This window comes from Esox lucius, chromosome 4 (assembly GCF_011004845.1).
Source record: "Esox lucius isolate fEsoLuc1 chromosome 4, fEsoLuc1.pri, whole genome shotgun sequence".
Classification (NCBI taxonomy): Eukaryota; Metazoa; Chordata; class Actinopteri; order Esociformes; family Esocidae; genus Esox; species Esox lucius.
Window position 1 is genome coordinate 4,747,625 of NC_047572.1, and position 17,766 is coordinate 4,765,390.

The 17,766-nt window shown below is 40.1% G+C and overlaps 1 protein-coding gene across 2 annotated transcripts in view; it reads left to right on the forward strand.

Annotated features, from left to right (window-relative positions):
• The window catches only part of gfra4b (GDNF family receptor alpha 4b), a 99,097-nt gene extending 84,563 nt beyond the window's left edge, over nucleotides 1–14,534 (forward strand). For both annotated transcript variants that reach the window (XM_010900914.3, XM_034291681.1), the window contains exons 5-8: nucleotides 8,520–8,629; nucleotides 10,194–10,328; nucleotides 12,198–12,352; nucleotides 12,714–14,534. In XM_010900914.3, coding sequence (XP_010899216.1) covers nucleotides 8,520–8,629; nucleotides 10,194–10,328; nucleotides 12,198–12,352; nucleotides 12,714–12,848 — 535 coding nt within the window. In that variant the 3' untranslated portion in view covers nucleotides 12,849–14,534. The remainder of the gene's footprint in view (nucleotides 1–8,519; nucleotides 8,630–10,193; nucleotides 10,329–12,197; nucleotides 12,353–12,713) is intronic.
• Nucleotides 14,535–17,766: the final 3,232 nt, after the last annotated feature.

The window sequence follows — 17,766 nt, forward strand, 5'->3', positions numbered from 1 at the left end:
CTATTTGAACTTCCAGTCCAGGTCGGAAGCATGACCAGATGGACAAGGAAAGGGACAACACAGGGGGAGGGGGAGGTGTCTGCACAGTGGCAGCTGAAATGGTCGAGGCATTGTCTCGATCTACAACACAACCAGGAGGACTCCGGACAGGGACAGCAACGGTCCCCCAAGCCAGGTACTCCGCAGATGTAGGCCAGGACCTCATGCCCTCCTAACTTCAAAACGGGAGGAGACTGGAAAAATTCTGAAAATGTATTCCTCATACAGTGGGAAGAACAAGTATTTGATACACTGCCGATTTTGCAGGTTTTCCTACTTACAAAGCATGTAGAGGTCTGTAATTATTGTCTGTAAATAGGTACACTTCAACTGTGAGAGACAGAATCTACAATAAAAATCCAGAAAATCACATTGTATGATTTTTAAATAATTAATTAGCATTTTATTGCATGACATAAGTATTTGATCACCTACCTACCAGTAAGAATTCTGTCTCTCACAGACCTGTTAGTTTTTCTTTAAGAAGCCCTCCTGTTCTCCACTCATTACCTGTAATTACTACACCTGTTTGAACTTGTTACCTGTATAAAAGACACTTGTCCACACACTCAATCAAACAGACTCCAACCTCTCCACAATGGCTAAGACCAGAGAGCTGTGCAAGGACATCAAGGATAAAATTGTAGACCTGCACAAGGCTGGGATGGGCTACAGGACAATAGGCAAGCAGCTTGGTGAGAAGTCAACAACTGTTGGCACAATAATTAGAAAATGGAAGAAGTTCAAGATGACGGTCAGCCTCCCTCGGTCTGGGGCTCCATGCAAGAACTCACCTCGTGGGGCATCAATGATCATGAGGAAGGTGAGGGATCAGCCCATAACTACACGGCAGGACCTGGTCAATGACCTGAAGAGAGCTGGGAACACAGTCTCTAAGAAAACATTTAGTAACTCACTATGCCGTCATGGATTAAAATCCTGCAGCGCACCCAAGGTCCCCCTGCTCAAGCCAGCGCATGTCCAGGCCCGTCTGAAGTTTGCCAATGACCATCTGGATGATCCAGAGGAGGAATGGGAGAATGTCATGTGGTCTGATGAGACCAAAATTTTGCTTTTTGGTCTAAACTCCACTCGCCATGTTTGGTGGAAGAAGAAGGATGAGTACAAACCCAAGAACACCATCCCAACCGTGAAGCATGGAGGTGGAAACATCATTCTTTGGGGATGCTTTTCTGCAAAGGGGACAGGACGACTGCACCGTATTGAGGGGAGGATAGATGGGGCCATGTATCGTGAGATCTTGGCCAACAACCTCCTTCCCTCAGTAAGAGCATTGAAGATGGGTCGTGGCTGGGTCTTCCAGCATGACAACGACCCGAAACACATAGCCAGGGCAACTAAGGAGTGGCTCCGTAAGAAGCATCTCAAGGTCCTGGAGTGGCCTAGCCAGTCCCCAGACCTGAACCCAATAGAAAATCTTTGGGGGGAGCTGAAAGTCCGTATTACCCAGCGACAGCCCCGAAACCTGAAGGATCTGGAGAAGGTCTGTATGGAGGAGTGGGCCAAAATCCCTGCTGCAGTGTGTGCAAACCTGGTCAAGAACTACAGGAAACGTATGATCTCTGTAATATTAAGTTCTACTTTTCTGATGTATCAAATACTTATGTCATGCAATAAAATGCTAATTAATTACTTAAAAATCATGCAATGTGATTTTCTGGATTTCTGTTTTACATTCCGTCACTCACAATTGAAGAGTACCTATGATAAAAATGACAGACTTCTACATGCTTTGTAAGTGGGAAAACCTGCAACATCAGCAGTGTATCAAATACTTGTTCTCCCCACTGAATAGGCAGGCTGATGAGGGATTGAACGGCAGGTGTGGAGACTTGAGGGGCAGTGGGGGAAAGCCCCACATACATGGACAGACAGGAGAGAGAGAAAGCTTGGCCCGGACTATGAGGAGGTGGATGTGGAGAGCATGACACTGATTGGCTGTCTGTCTTTCTGGCGCCAACATTAGTCGGCAAGAAGAGCGAGAAGGGTAGATTGTCTTAGCTATCTTGTTACCTTCACAAATGCCAGATAACTTGAGAAAATGAATATAGTGGATTTCATACTCAAGCAACGGTTTGAAGCCTTTAATTTAGAGATGAAACATGAAGTAAAGCGACTTGGTGTCCAGCAGCCACGGGATATTGTCATCACTCAAACTGCTTTTAAATGTAACCGCAGGTTTAACGTGGAGCGGTTTATGAAGAAAATGTGGCTAACGTTTAGCATGCAAAAGAAGGAACTCTACTGTTTTCCAAGTCTGCTATTTGGTGGAGATGGTACTTGGTCGAGGACGGGAATATTCAGATGCATTTTCGAGACTGTGTGAGGACGATTCGAGACTTCAGAGACACTATGATGCTCAGCCCATCTTCAAAGGGACATCCAGCACTGTAGAAAACGAACTGTTAGACTGTATGTATGAAGTGTACAGTGAGGAGATAGCCAAGCAAGTGGACGAGACATCATTTGTTGCCATACAGGCAGATGAGACAGCTGATGTCTCCTGTAAATCACAAATGGTTGTGTTGCGATACATGTTGCCTGACAGTACAGTGACAGAGGTTTTTGGAGTTTGTGGAAGTCAAAGATAAAACTCGACTCGACCTCATCAAAGGTGTGCTGGAACCACTGAAGCTGGGAGAAAAGCTGATCGCTCAGACTTATGATGGTGCGGCTGCAATGAGTGGAAACGTACGAGGGGTACAGATGCTAATGAAAGAGATATACCCACATGCCTAGTTTGTTCACTGCTATGCTTACCAGCTGAACCTGACCTTGCAGCAACTTTGTTCAGCAAGGATGAGCAACCTGAAGGTGTTTCTTGCAGATTTAACTGCTTTTGACATTTTTTTATCTGGTGCTCCAAAACATGTTGCGGCACTTGCTGAGACAACACAGACGCATTCCAAGGCCACCCGCTGTACGATGGAACTTTAAAAGTAGAACTGTCAATGTGGTTTGGGAAAACACAGTCATCTCCCAGGTGGAGCAGAGGTATCCAAAAAGTGACCACCTGATCGCTGCCAAGCTGGTTGACAGCTCGCTCTTCCCACAATTTTTTCTGTCATTCCCTAAATGTGAGCTTGACTGTGCGGTGAAACTATGGCCTCTAAGAAACTAGGAAAAGTCTGATCTGACCACTCTGTACCGCAACACTGAGCTTCACACGGGTCAGAGAGCAACTTTTCCACCTTGAAGAGGGTAAAAACCTTCACTTGCAATACCATGGAACAGCCGCAACTCAATGCATTGGCCATGTTGTCCATCGAATGCCAGCTACATGACTTCATTCCCAAAGTCATTGAAAAGTTTGCCCAGAGGAAGAACCCCCGTGCCACCTTTCTCTTCAAATGAGCCCTCAGCCTTGGTGAGTGAAAGCATATTTTATCATCCTGCCTTTGTGGGGTCATATTTTTGCGTTGGATCGATTGATATAGATGGTGACAAGTGTCAGTATGTCCATGCTTATCTATTAAGGTGGTTGTCAAAGAATGAATCTGTATCCCTAAAAAGTTGTCTTTCCGCTTTGTTGTGGCCTTCAGTGGTGTTGAGCTCATTGCTGTTCGCGTATGGCCCTGTAGGCATTTGTTCTGAGCTTGGTTGCATTCCTAATTTAGCATTGTAAATGTGACAGGGGTAAATTTACATGTCTGTGAGTGAGAAGGAGAGCAATTACACAAGAAGGTCTCTCTCTTTCCAGTGTGTGTATTACAACACCTGGTAGAAGCAAGCCGCTCTGTCGTTAAAGGTGTTTTGTGGAGCCACGCTGTTTGTTGATGTGTTAAATAAACACATCAGTAGCAAGAGGGAGTTTTGTAGCTTTAGTGGTATGTATCTAATATTTTGAAATGGTTTGTGCCCCACCAATTTTTTACATATAAAAACGCCACTGGGTGACTGTGTCTGGTGTGTCCCCCAAAGATGCAGTGACTGTGGATACCAGTCAATAAAGCATGATATAGTTTTTCTCTCCCAATACTAACCGGACAAAGTTGAATCAGGGATTACATCCATTTGTGTCGATTTCTGTTGCAAAGGCATCAAGATTGCTTTAACTGTCAACGGTAGACCCAATACTTCTTTACAACTCAGGTGTACACTGTGTGCGCAATTATTAGGCAAATCATATTTGCCTAATAATTGTTGAACAAATATAATACTCTCAGTCAATCAAAAATGTAATCGATCCTCAAACCTGAATGTTTAACAAAGGAAAAATGAGTTTTGAACTTTCTCATGGGAATATAGGTGTGCACAATTATTAGGCAACAATTAGTGTGCACAATTATTAGGCAACTAAATTACAAAAATAATTTCTCCAACTCACTTATAAGTAAGTGCAACAAATAAGTAACACAAAATGAAAATTAAATAACATTTCTGGCCTTTCAAAAATATTCAGTGACAGATACAGCCACCCATCTTTTCAATAACTGCCGTGAGCCTTCCATCCATGCAGTCTGTTTCTTGATCTGTTCATGGTCAACTTTCGCTGAAGCAGCAATCACAGCCTGCTAAATGCTGTTCAAAGAGGTGTACTGTCTTCCCTGACTGTAAATCTCACATTTGAGAAGGGTCCACAAGTTCTCAATAGGATTTAAGTCAAGTAAGGAAGGGGGCCAGGTCATTATTCGGGCATCTTTGAGGCCCTTGCTTGCTAGCCAATACATATCACTCCAAAATGATTCAATCCAATGAGCATTCAAGTTGGTTTGGAGTTGGGAAATGTGCATAGAAATAGTAATACGATCAGAATACTCACTTGCCTAATAATTGTTCACACAGTGTAATTGTAAAGAAGTATTGCGTTGTCTTGATTACTTTTTATCTTTATTGCACAAATTCAGTCTGCAAAGTTTGGTTTATTGAACTGTTATTGTTGGCCAAATTCAGTGGGTGAAATTTGGACTGGAGTAGCAAACTGAGGTGGTAGCCTTAAAGGGGAATTTCACCATAGCTCATCTACTTAAAAGCGCAGAGCCATTGACACCTACTTTAAGCTCCGTCAGGGTTCATTTTGACACATACGTGTTTTGAATGGGAGTGTGTTGCTGACACACAATGATCGATAGATGGCGCATCTTGTACATATATGTTTAAACCTAGTTTACAATTGTTTTGCAATGCACCATAATGTAGCCTAATTTTGCAACATTATTATTAGACAAACACCTTTCAGTTGCTTATTTGTAGCATCAACTCTGATCAACAAAAGAAAAACATGTAAAATATTTAGGAACATTTTGTCATTTCCAACTATAGTTCCTAATTAGATAATGGCCAATAAAATGTGTAGATATGAATATATGTTGTCCCATTGCATACAATGTTGAAAAACGTTTTGCGTAGTCACACGACCAAACACTCAGTAGGCTATTGTCTTACTGTAAGAGCGAGCGGAGGCGTGGCAATATATAGGTCCCACAATATTAGGCTATTTAATATGCTTTTAAGTAATTCATTTATTTGCCATATTTCCCACCAGACATTTTGGCCATTGTTATTTTCGTCTGCAGACAACAGGTGATACCGGCTAATAGCCACTATTTGCCGGCTAACATAGACAGTGATATTAGAAAATATTTTAAGGTTAGTCATACAATTTATTTTACTTTTCAAATAGTTTTTAGGCCTAACTCTTTTGTTGATAAATACAAGATTAAATGTTATTTAATCTTTTAGGCTATCTATATGCATTTGCAAGGCTATTATTCACTTCATGGTTTTCAACAGTGGTTTGGTCCTGACTACAAAGGTGCATGCACACCCACAATTTGTTTTTCAGTAGGCCTAAATGATCTGAGGCTATAACTTTCCGCAGAGCATGTCAAACATACCATGTACGCATGGTTATTCTACTGACTAATTTAAATAAAGACCAAATTATAGCGTAAACTCTGCATTAGACCTAAAATTATCACTCAAAACCTTCCTTTTTGACTTTTTTGGAAAGGAAAGAAAAAGGTGCAGTGGTCTCTTACTGTGTCCCCCTCCTATGCATGGTAAGTCTACATGTCTCACCAACTTCTCTGCTAACAAGATGTTTACAGCCCTTGAGAGGTTTAGCCAAAGCTATCTGTTGTAGGCACATCCTGTACAAGTGAGCAGAGCCGAAACACACATTGGCCTTACTAAATGACTGGATTATACTTAGAATAAGCAATATGTTGGCCACCAGGTTTGCACACATCTCAGCAGGGATTTTGTCCCACTCCTCTTTGCAGATCTTCTCCAAGTCATTTAGGTTTTGAGGCTGACATTTGGCAACTCAAACCTTCTGATCCCTCCACAGATATGGGATTAAGGTCTGGAGACTGGCTAGGCCACTCCAGGACCTTAATGTGCTTCTTCTTGATCCACTCTTTTGTTGACTTGGCCATGTGTTTTGGGTCATTGTCATGCTGGAATACCCTTCTACGATCCATTTTCAATGCCCTGGCTGAGGGAAGGAGGTTCTCACCCAAGATTTGACGGTACATGGCCCCGTCCATCGTCCCTTTAATGCGGGGAAGTTGTCTTGTCCCCTTAGCAGAAAAACACCCCCAAAGCATAATGTTTCCACCTCCATTTTTGACGGTGGGGATGGTGTTCTTGGGGTCATAGGCAGCATTCCTCCTCCTCCAAACACGGCGAGTTGTGTTGATGCCAATTAGCTCGACCACAACACTTTCACCCAGTTCTCCTCTGAATCATTCAGATGTTCATTGGCAAACTTCAGACGGGCCTGTACATGTGCTTTCTTGAGCAGGGGGACCTTGCGGGCACTGCAGGATTTCAGTCCTTCACGGCGTAGTGTTACCAATTGTTTTCTTGGTGACTATGGTCCCAGCTGCCTTGAGAGCATTGACAAGATTCTCCTGTGTAGTTCTGGGCTGATTCCTCACCGTTCTCATGATCATTGCAACTCCACAAGGTGGGATCTTGCATGGAGCCCCAGACCAAAGGAGATTGACAGTTATTTTGTGTTTCTTCCATTTGCGAATAATCACACCAACTGTTGTCACCTTCTCACTAAGCTGCTTAGCTATGGTTTTGTAGCCCATTACAGCCTTGTGTAGGTCTACAATCTTGTCCCTGACATCTTTGGACAGCTCTTTGGTCATGGTGGAGAGTTTGTAATCTGATTGATTGCGTCTGTGGACAGGTATCTTTTATACAGGTAACAAACTGAGATTAGGAGCATTCCCTTTAAGAGTGTGCTCCTAATCTCAGCTCGTTACCTGTATAAAAGACACCTGGGAGCCAGAAATCTTTCTGATTGAGAGGGGATCAAATACACTCACTAAAATGCAAATAAATGTATATATTTCTGTTCAAATAACCCTACCATTAAAATTATAGACTGATCATTTCTTTGTCATAGGGTTAAAGTACAAAAACAGCAGGGGATCAAATACTTTTTTCCCTCACTGTATTGTATAGTGAAATCTGAACCCTGAGGAACACAGAAATGTAAATGTTTATTTACCACCTTCACAGGTGTGGTAGTATATTAAAACCAATTTACACATGTTTAAGTTTAGTTCCTCGTGAGGTGGTTAACGGAATTGTTTTACTTAATCTGATTTCCTCAGGTAGGTGGTATCTGGATGGGCATCCAGGTTTCTTTAGTTTGTCTGATAACATATACCATGGCTTTTGAATTGGAACGTACTTGGCAGGGGTCCAAGACAATTCGTTTTGTGGTTGTAAACATAGTCAAACGGAAGAATGCTTTCACAATATCTGTTCCATTTGAGAAAGCGATATCCACTGTATGATTCTAACAATGCACATGTCCGAAGAGATGGACAGAACTTAGTGATCCAGTGGGCTCCAGTGGGAATTGGAGTAGATCAGTGGACTCTTCCATGTGAATACTGATGTCCAGAAAACATATATTGTTACAAGCTCACTGAATTATCTTATAGGAAGATAATTCAGTGAGGACTGCAGTATACAGCCCAGGGGTCCTGTAAACAGTAGCTTAAAGAAGTGATTGTAAAGGCAACTTACATTTCATAAATAGAACCTCAAAAGAATAAAATGTACTGTGCATATTGTAAAAAGCCATTTCCTAAAACAACAAATGAGCAAAGAAACCACTTATGCGAGACCTTTCCAAAGCCAGTTCTCTTATTTGAGACTTAAGTTATAGATTTCAAGGATAATATGGAACATTGTGTCCTTTGGAAATTATTTTATTTTAGGATTTTGACATTTGTGTGGTATTGGCCACTAATGATTCTCGGGGGTGGAATGAATCCAATCAGATAAGCCAATGCCCCTTCACAGTTTGCCACATTACTACACACATACTACACAAATAAGTGCTGTAACAAATCCATAGCACAAGATAGTGAAGCTGTGCAGTCCTCCACTCAAAACTATTACATAAGCATGCTACCTTTATAACATCATTGTACCATGGTGTCCGTCTCTTGCTACTTAACAGTGCTAATTTTGTTGCCTCCATATAGGTCCCGTCTAGCTCAGTTCCAGTTTGACTGCCAACCAGCTGAGTCGTCTGCCAATGGCTGCAAGCATGGGAACTATGGAGACTGTTTACTGGCCTACACAGGCCTGATAGGTGGGTACAAAGTTGTTGAGAATGAATGTGAAATGGATTCTAGAAAGGCAAATGAGTGGAGAAAATATAAGAGGGTAAATCGATGAATAAAGGAAAGATGAAATATTTAACATGCAACATGTGTGTGGATACAATGTTAATAGCTACGGTGTACTGAAAAGGAGAAGGCAGTTACAGAAGTGTGGGTAGGACAGAAACTACTCATGTAGAGAAGAAGACAATGTGAAAGGAAACACTTGAGAGGGGAGATTGAAGTCACAGGATAATTCAGTGTGGATTTTAGAAATAGCAGGAGCGGAGTACTACTTTTTGACCTAATGTTTACCCCAAGAACATGCTGAGGTGTTGTTTTGTTTGTTATTTCAACCTCATTGCTAATTGCAGGTGGAAATGCTTATTCTTTCCTAACCCTATTCTGCAGGTACCAGATTGCATTTGGAACTCTCAAAATGTATAAGATATACCATCCACTAGGGGCAATGTTGGCAGGTACTTACTGTATGAGTAAATATTACCATCTAGTAATTTACAGGAGTGGCTTTCTAGGGTGTTGTAGAGCTGGTAGATGTTCAAGCTGTCAACTTAGGCTTGGAGATGCTTGGAGATACTCCTGTCATGTGCTTGTTTTTTGGTTTTAAAAATTTCTAAACCTTAACTGTTTAACCATTCAACGTGAATACCAAAGCTTAACCAACAAATTGCTTCTGTTTAGCCCCATCCCTAACATTGACCCATTTTGGTTTCACTTTGACTGACAGCTAAAGTTGACGCCATGAGTTGGCATATCTTAGCTGTCAGTCAAACCAAAATGGGTCAAGGCATTGACAGATATGCGACAACATAACATTATTATGTCTAGCTGTGCCATTGTTGCAGCTGCTACATGTACTGTGACCATAGTAAGAAGTTAGTAGGGTTTTAAGAGTAGATCCTATTTGTAGATGTTTTAAAGCAGTATGTACTGTATATAATATGGATGCCATGATACGCATAAGGACATCTTCAACCAGATTCTGAAGAGTAAAGGCTGTTATTACCCTTTTCAGAATTGTCTTTGATTAATGGAAGCTTTGCTTTGTGCACATGGCCAAAGAATGGCCATTTCTTTTTCATGCTCTTTAAAAGAGCACAATGCGACTTAATGCATTTGAAGAGCATTCAATGTTGCCCCTCAGCACCAACAAACACTTGACATTTTCGTTCTTGCCTGTATTTATTAAGCACTTGAAAACTCTCCACTCCATTTTAAAACTTGGGAGAGAAATAGCATACAAAAACACTTCCAACCGTCTTCAACGGAAGTGCAAATTGAAGTGTCTTTGACTCCATAAATGCCAAAGATATTTGGCAACGATGGCCCTCAACAAACCTTAACTCATATATCTGCCTTTCTGCAAATTTCTTGAACAATATTCCACTAACAATGTGCAGTTGATCTGTGAATTTAAAATACTGTTCATAAATGTTTTAGCCTGTATAACATTGTGAAAAAGAATGTTGTAACAATGGATTTTTAGAGGGAATTAATATTTGATACTAAACTGAGCACACATTGTTTCTGCAGGCAGTTCGATTACTCCCAACTATGTGGATAACTCCACATCTAGCGTTGCCCCATGGTGCTCCTGCTCTGCCAGTGGGAACCAGAGAGGAGAATGTACCAACTTTCTGGAATACTTCACCAACAACATCTGTCTCAGTGAGTGGCTCCCAATGGCTCCCGATCCATAATGTCATGACAGAAAGTCTTTTCCAGTTGCTGCATCTCAGAAAACACCTTATTCTTAAGTTAGGGCCTTTATTCTGACAGGGTTCCATAGGGCTGTGATTAAAATTAGTGCACTAAATAGGGAATATAGAAGCATTTGTAACCAGCCTTAGTGTATGGTTATGACCATCATGACCTATATAAAAAAAAAGATATACTAAGTTCTGGGGATTTTGCTAGATAAACCTCTTTACTTATTTCTTGTTGTTATTTTATGGTTGGATTATTATTTTTGAGAAAAATCTATTATTGGGTCTACAAAAGTATGCTTTTGCAATTATCTCAACAAACAACATTTCTGCGTCCAATTTGAGTCCAAAGGCTTAGAACATTTTTTTAATTCTAATTATCAGTTTGGATTGAATGCAGCTCCTGTCTTGTTTCCAAATGGTATTTTATGATGATTAAAATTAGAGGATGATGTTATTCCTTGTTACAGCATAGCTTATTTGCATTAATGAATACCTATGCCTAGTGACAACATCAAATTAGGCTCAATATGAGGAGCAGAAGGAGCCACATTATGAAAAATATAATTTGACAGGGGGCAAATACAATACAATAAGACAGATGCGTCCCACATCAGTTAACACCCTGTAGGCTGAACAGCAATGAATGAAGATGTGTTAAAAAGAGTTATCTTCTCTGTGGGAAAATTACCAGTCAAAATATGGTCTTGTGCTCCCTTACTGGCTCTTACTTTCACTATCTTTCTCCCCTTGTTTCTGTCTTTCTGTCACTCTCTCTTTCTCCATCTCTCTCTCTCCCTCTCTCTCTCTCATTAATCACCCTCTTCATGCTGTATGCTTGGTAATTCCCCCTGGGTATTCACTGTACCTTCCCTGAGTGAATAGGAAATATGTTAGCCATGTGATTCTAAAGTTATTGCATATTCATGAATGTACGCTCTCTGTCTTACCAACTTGTGTATTCATTCCTGTTTAAACAGTTGATTTAAATATTTGCTGAGAAGACGTAAGTATATACATTAGCTTCTGTGGGCCTTTTGTGTGAATTACACACTCAGTTCTCAGGGCTAATCTGTCATAGCGCAATAATAAGGGCATTGTAACATGTAATATTTGTGTATTGTTGCCTTGCGTGAGGAGACAAGCTAGTTTAACCTTCTGATGGTTTGCAGAGAGGGAAAAGAGTATGAAAGACAGTATGGTCCTGTGCGATACATTCATGATTCCTCAGCTTTATTGTGGGAACTTCACGAGTCAGCGCGTGATTCACGACACAGCTCCCTGTGATCTCTATCTCTCTCGCCCTGTTGGTTGTCCATCTTTATTTTCATCTTTCTAATGTCTTTTCTGTTTAGTGAATAATTAGTCATCCTTATTATTGACTTTGCTACTTCTGCTGGGGGGTTTCTCTCCATTTGACCTGTTTAAAGTGACAGTGGCTGTCCTCCTGGATAGCGTGAGGTTAATCTAGAGCAATCAAGAGACACCTCTCTCCTTAGTGGCCTCTCATGAAAAGAGACAGAGAGTGGTCTTAGACTTGTTTGGCAAATGCCACTTGTCTGTTTGTTAATGAGAGGATGTGGAGAGGCAGGTGCAGTGGGGGAAACCTGAAGAGAATATTGAGTATATTCGCCTTTTTCTTCCCTACAGAGCAAATCTAAATTAGCCCGAGCTGCTCATGTTGAATGCAGAAAAATGGGTCTTCTGCAGTAACTAAATGTGGCTGTTATGGGAAATTGATGAAGATGCATCATATCCATTTTGGGAGGGGGGTCTCTATTCAAATTGCTTCTCTTCTTACACTGCGCCTGTTCTCCATCTTGTGAAATAGGGAATGCACTCCTGGCGTTTGGGAGCAGGACTGACACTCTGCCTACACCCAGCCAATCGGGACAGTTCAGCTCAGCTGCTGGCAAAGAGGGCTATGTCACCAACCCTCCTCCTGCGACCACACAGACTGTCCCAGAGCCAGTTATACCAACACAGGTTTGGGCGACTGTTTCATTGATTGTTCCATCAAGATCAGAGCTACAATGTTACTTGTTCAGCTCTTTGTACAGTACTTTAGCTAAAAGTAGTTGAAACCTTTATCAGCTATGTTCAAGGAGATAATCATTGCATATTGAGAATAATCCCATTCATTCACCTCAGACATTTTAACATTGATAATGCATATTATTGTTTGGCCCTGCAGGGCATCATACCTAGATTTACATTTAAGTAATTTGGCTGATGCTCTTGTTAGAACAAATTAAGAATTACTTTTCAAGCGTTGTTATATTTTTAGGCTGAACATGTAAGCTACAATATTTTTTGGTCAACACTGATCTTTCTTTCTCACCCATAGGCAAGTGGAAACGACCGACTTTGGGGAGATTCAACATCAGATGGATTTCCAAACTCAGCATCCACACTTGGCCTACTGCCTCTAATGGTCTTTACTGGTTTTCTGCTCCTATCTTTGCTCTCAAATGGCCACTAAAGGAGAAAGCATGCCAAGAACCACCTATTTGTACACATATTCTGGAGAACTGTGACTCTTTGGCCCATACTCCTCCTCGTAAACATGTACAGCATAGTCGTTTTTCTATTTGTTTGTGTCTTAGTGGTTCAATTCCACCTACGAGTCCCTGAGGTGAACGGTGTGGAGAGACGGAAACAAATTGAAACCAATCTGTAAACTTGTACATTGTTATCGCTTCGAGTCAAGATGAAAGTACTTTGTGTGTGGACTCACCTACCATCCATCTACCTGAGCATATCCATTGTTTTCAAGACTGAAATAAAAAATGCAGTCTGAAACTACATGGGTATCCTTTATGATCTGTCTATAAAAAGAAAGCTCATACCTGAAATGTTGTCAGGAAATCCAGCTCCAGTGAACTTGTGAGCTTTGTCTTTATTTTGTACGCAACTGCACAAACTGATTGGAAAAGACCCTTGAGCATATGGGGTCTTTAATACAGCTTGACTAGACTGAAGAATGAACATTATTTCTGATCAATACTGGAATGGTAGCAATAGACAATGCAACTATGGCTTATTCAGCCAATCCTGGACAAATACACACACTCAGATCCAAGTGTTGTCAGTTGCAAGAGATGTGGAATCCACTCAACGTATGGGATGACTCTGACCAAACGATTATCATGCTGCAATGGAGATTGGGCTCTTTGTAATGCTGCCATCGCCAGTTCATTTATTCTCACTAATGCTTTGCTAATGTTCATTATAAAACACTTTCTTGGACTTGGACTTGTTTCAAATTAAGTTATATGAGCAAACAGTTTCTCTGTGTACAGTACCATTGTTCGGTGTTGTGGGGAAGGACTTTCCTCTGTTTCTCATTGTGTAAATGGAGATTTCTGAAATGGTGTTGGAATTGGTATTCCATAAAGAGCAAGAAAAAGGGCTGGTGTGTCAAGGTGCCATGTTAAATTTGACCATTTGCTGGAAGGGTGTCAAAGTTGGAAGAAGGGCTCGAGTGTCAAATTTGACCCTTAAAATGCTTCGGAGACTAGCCAAGATAAACCTGTGCTGGCCTCGTTATGCATCCACCATAGTTGCTAAAACCATGCTGAAATGCACAATGTGAAAAGATAAGTCAGAATAGAATATCTTCAATATCAGAGTACAGTAATGTTAGGGCCAGCACAATGTTGTGAATATGTGGTCTGTTCTTTGTTAGATGTATGAATGATGCTTATGTTAATAGTGGAGGATGACTGATTTCTGATATCATAGGAATCCTCTGAAGTGCTGCCAATAAAAGCTGTCAAATCATCCAGTCCTTTTCTCTTTCTTGGAATGTTTTTTTCCAAAGAAGTCCTCTCAAAAGTCAGTTGGATATAGACATTTAAAGATTGATTTGTTTACGTTTTTTTATTTTATTACTTTTGAAAGTAAAGAATACCTTATTTCTTAGGAACTGTGGCAAGGGTGTCAGGAATTGAATACATCTGACAAGGTGACTTCCTAAAGATTATGGGGTTCCATATAACTACTTAACAGGAATGGTTTTCAGTGAGAGCATTGGGTTAGTGTGACTGTATAGAAGAGTGGAAGTATATTCGACGAAGAGGTACGTCTTTCCCCACCAAGTCTCCAACACACTCTTGGTGATGTTAATCAGTGTCCTGGGAACATTCGCTTCTCTAAAGATCTGGAACAACAGGTGTGGGCCATCAGCCCCACCTTTCTAAGCTCACCTGGAGAGGTGTGAAACTCTGAGTAAACTAGGGTGTAACTAAATGTATGACATTGTGGACATTTACAGATTCTGGATTATTTTGTTGTTATTTTGTCTCTCACTCTTCAAATAAACCTACCATTAAAATTATAGACTGATCATTTCTTTGTCAGTGAGCAAACATACAAAATCAGCAGGGGATCAAATACTTTTTTCCGTCACTGTGTCTGCATTATTTCCCTTGTTCCCCATAAAGGGCAGAATAGGCTGATATGCTTTATTGTACTTTACAGGTTATGGATCAAACTTCACAAGAACATTGCGGAAATGAGTGTCCTTTTTGTATGTCTGACAACAACTGGCAGCAACACCCCGTCCATTCAATAATTCTGCATTGATTAGGTGGGACAGTTCCTGCCCTTTAGGTTCATTGTGTTTGCCAAGGTAAAGTAATAGTAATGACTATTCGGGGAGTGTTTTAAATACATCTGATTTTAGGATAAATGTCTCCAAAAAGTTATTTTTGTTTGTCCTTTTGACCTCCCAACACGTGATGTAGTCATATTTAGGAATTTGTCATCGTTAACGAGACCTCCCAACACATTTTGTTGTAGTCATATTTAGGATTCTATCGTTCCTAGCACACCCTCGTGCTATAGTGTGTCTTATGGTATACTTATTAGACTTATAGAATAGTTGGGATGATGTAGAATTGTGTTGGTATGTAAATATATTTTGTATTGTAACTTTATTACTTGATTGGAATAAATTGTATTACTTAGGAATATAGATTACTACGGCATTCCTCGCTCATCTTCACACTCGAGCTTGTAAGGCCGTACTGATAATCACAGACACATACATAAATCAAATTGACCAGACTTGACATCCCTGAGTTCTGGGTCTCTGAACAGTCTGGGTAGTCCCAGGGACACATGCCATTGTGGGCATCCATGAGTTCTGAGTCTAGGTTGGTCCCAGGGACACATGCCATTGTGAGCATCTCTGAGTTCTGGGTCTATGTGTACCCGGGAACACATGTCATTGTGGGCATCCCTGAGCTCTGGGTTTTCTGACCTGTCTGGATGGATCCAGAAACACATGTCAAATGACAGAGTGGCTAACGTTTACTAAGGACTTCTAACATATGGTGATTGACGATAAAATGTATTTACTAACAACACAAGATTATATACATATATATTTATATTTATCACTAATGTTACGTTACCTTGCACTCATTTCCCTAGCTGTCCCCGGTAACCTTGTAAACCTTCCGAACCACTATCAAATACCCCTCACTACATTACTTCCTATGACCTGCAATGAGATCACGTTGTATACTCAACTGCATGCACTGCAAGACTGACAACTTTTAATCTTCAAGCACAACAATACTGTGAGATGAACATGGAAATGGTCCACTTTGCTTACCTTAAATTACCTGACACCAATTGGATTTTTTACCACTAAAACATTGCCTCTGCCAAAAATAATTACACTGACCTCTTTGTGGTTAATCATGCCATGCACAAATAACACAGCGCAAAGTAGATGTGCTTGAACAATTGTATCATCATGCACATGAACATCACTGTACTTGGCTGCACTCCCAGTTTTGCATTGGTATTGCTTTCACTGTCCTTAAACAAAGCTTTTGATTAGCTCAAGAAAATATGTAAGGTGTGATAAGCCATAAAGGAAACATACAACATCAGAAAGCATTCAAGAGGGAATATAAAATAACCAGTAATATTTATTCATGATGAGTCTAGACATGCTTTTCTTTTTACTCAACAGAAAATTGCTTTTGACATTTAAAGACTACAGAAGTAATAGCAGTCCTCCGAAAATGTGAAATGGCTATGTTTCCCATTTATTTTTGTGAGTCTGTTATACTGTTGGCTTACTTTGCAGACAAATTTACAAAGCACTATTTAAAGGAAATAACAGAGGCAAATAAGATAAGAGTACTCTTTAAACCAAGGGCGCTTACTGAATGAGCTACTATTGAAACAACATAGAAAACATTTGGAAATTACTGGATGTACAAATTGACTTCAGAATACTGCCAAATTAGTGGTCATAGATTGAGAAGACATAATGAAAAGTTTAAACTATGTAAAATGTATGCTTATTTAATAAATATATAATTTCGTGTTGATTTATATAACATAATTGTTGGTGTTTTTAGCAATTAATCAGATATCTCAACATTTAAATCTAGCATGTTGTTTTTACTGTATCAGATTTCCTGTTTGCTTTAGACAAATATAAAAAAGAAACAAAGCTTTAAGAAGTTATATGAGACACTATAACACAATGAGTTGAGTTTAATGAATTGGATAGCTGCAAAACTGCAATCAAACTCACACTCATGGTTGAACAAATTTAAATGGTAACACTTTTCCTATGTAAAATCTCCAAAGGAATGCACAGTTAATGGACTTTTCAAGGTATGACAATAGTCATGGATTGATGTTGCCACACATGGAATCCCTCAATTATTTATTACCAGATGCTGCAGGGACACTGATTTGATGGACTCACTTTAAAGCAGATTTCCCTATTTTACAACTTCATGTTAGATGGTTCTTTAACCTGAATGTAGACTATATGGGCTTGGAGAAACTGTAATCCATAGTTCAATTCTCTTTAAAATATTTTACAAACCTTTGCTTATTTTTGCCACTGCTAGCTTGGTGCTACCTCTAGACTAGTCCTGAGTTTACCTACACACTTGATAATATCAGTTTTTTTTTAAACAATCACATTTTTGTATTCAAAGGAGTTTTTCCTTTACCTTCCAAAGCCCACCTATGCAAGGGAGCATTGTGATCGATCAAGCTTGGCCAAGCTCTTTGCTGTAAACACTGCAACAAAGTAGAGCCAAAGTTCATGAAACACATCAACTTAATTTTCTCTGTGCTCTACTCTCCTGAGTAATTGCTTGTTTGTAGCCATTTCATGATTTCAACCCGCTACAATAAACACAGAGATTAACATCATTAACTTTGTATTTAGTCTCAATCTGGGAATTTCGGATAGGTTAAACTGTCGACATTGTACAATGGAAAACTAATATAAAAAAATTTCAGTTTCTCATTGTCATCCATGGATATTGTAGATGTAGTGATTGTATGAGTTAGTGAACTGTTGTAAGCTGTTGTAACCAATGTAGATGTATTGATTATATAAGTTAGTGAATTGT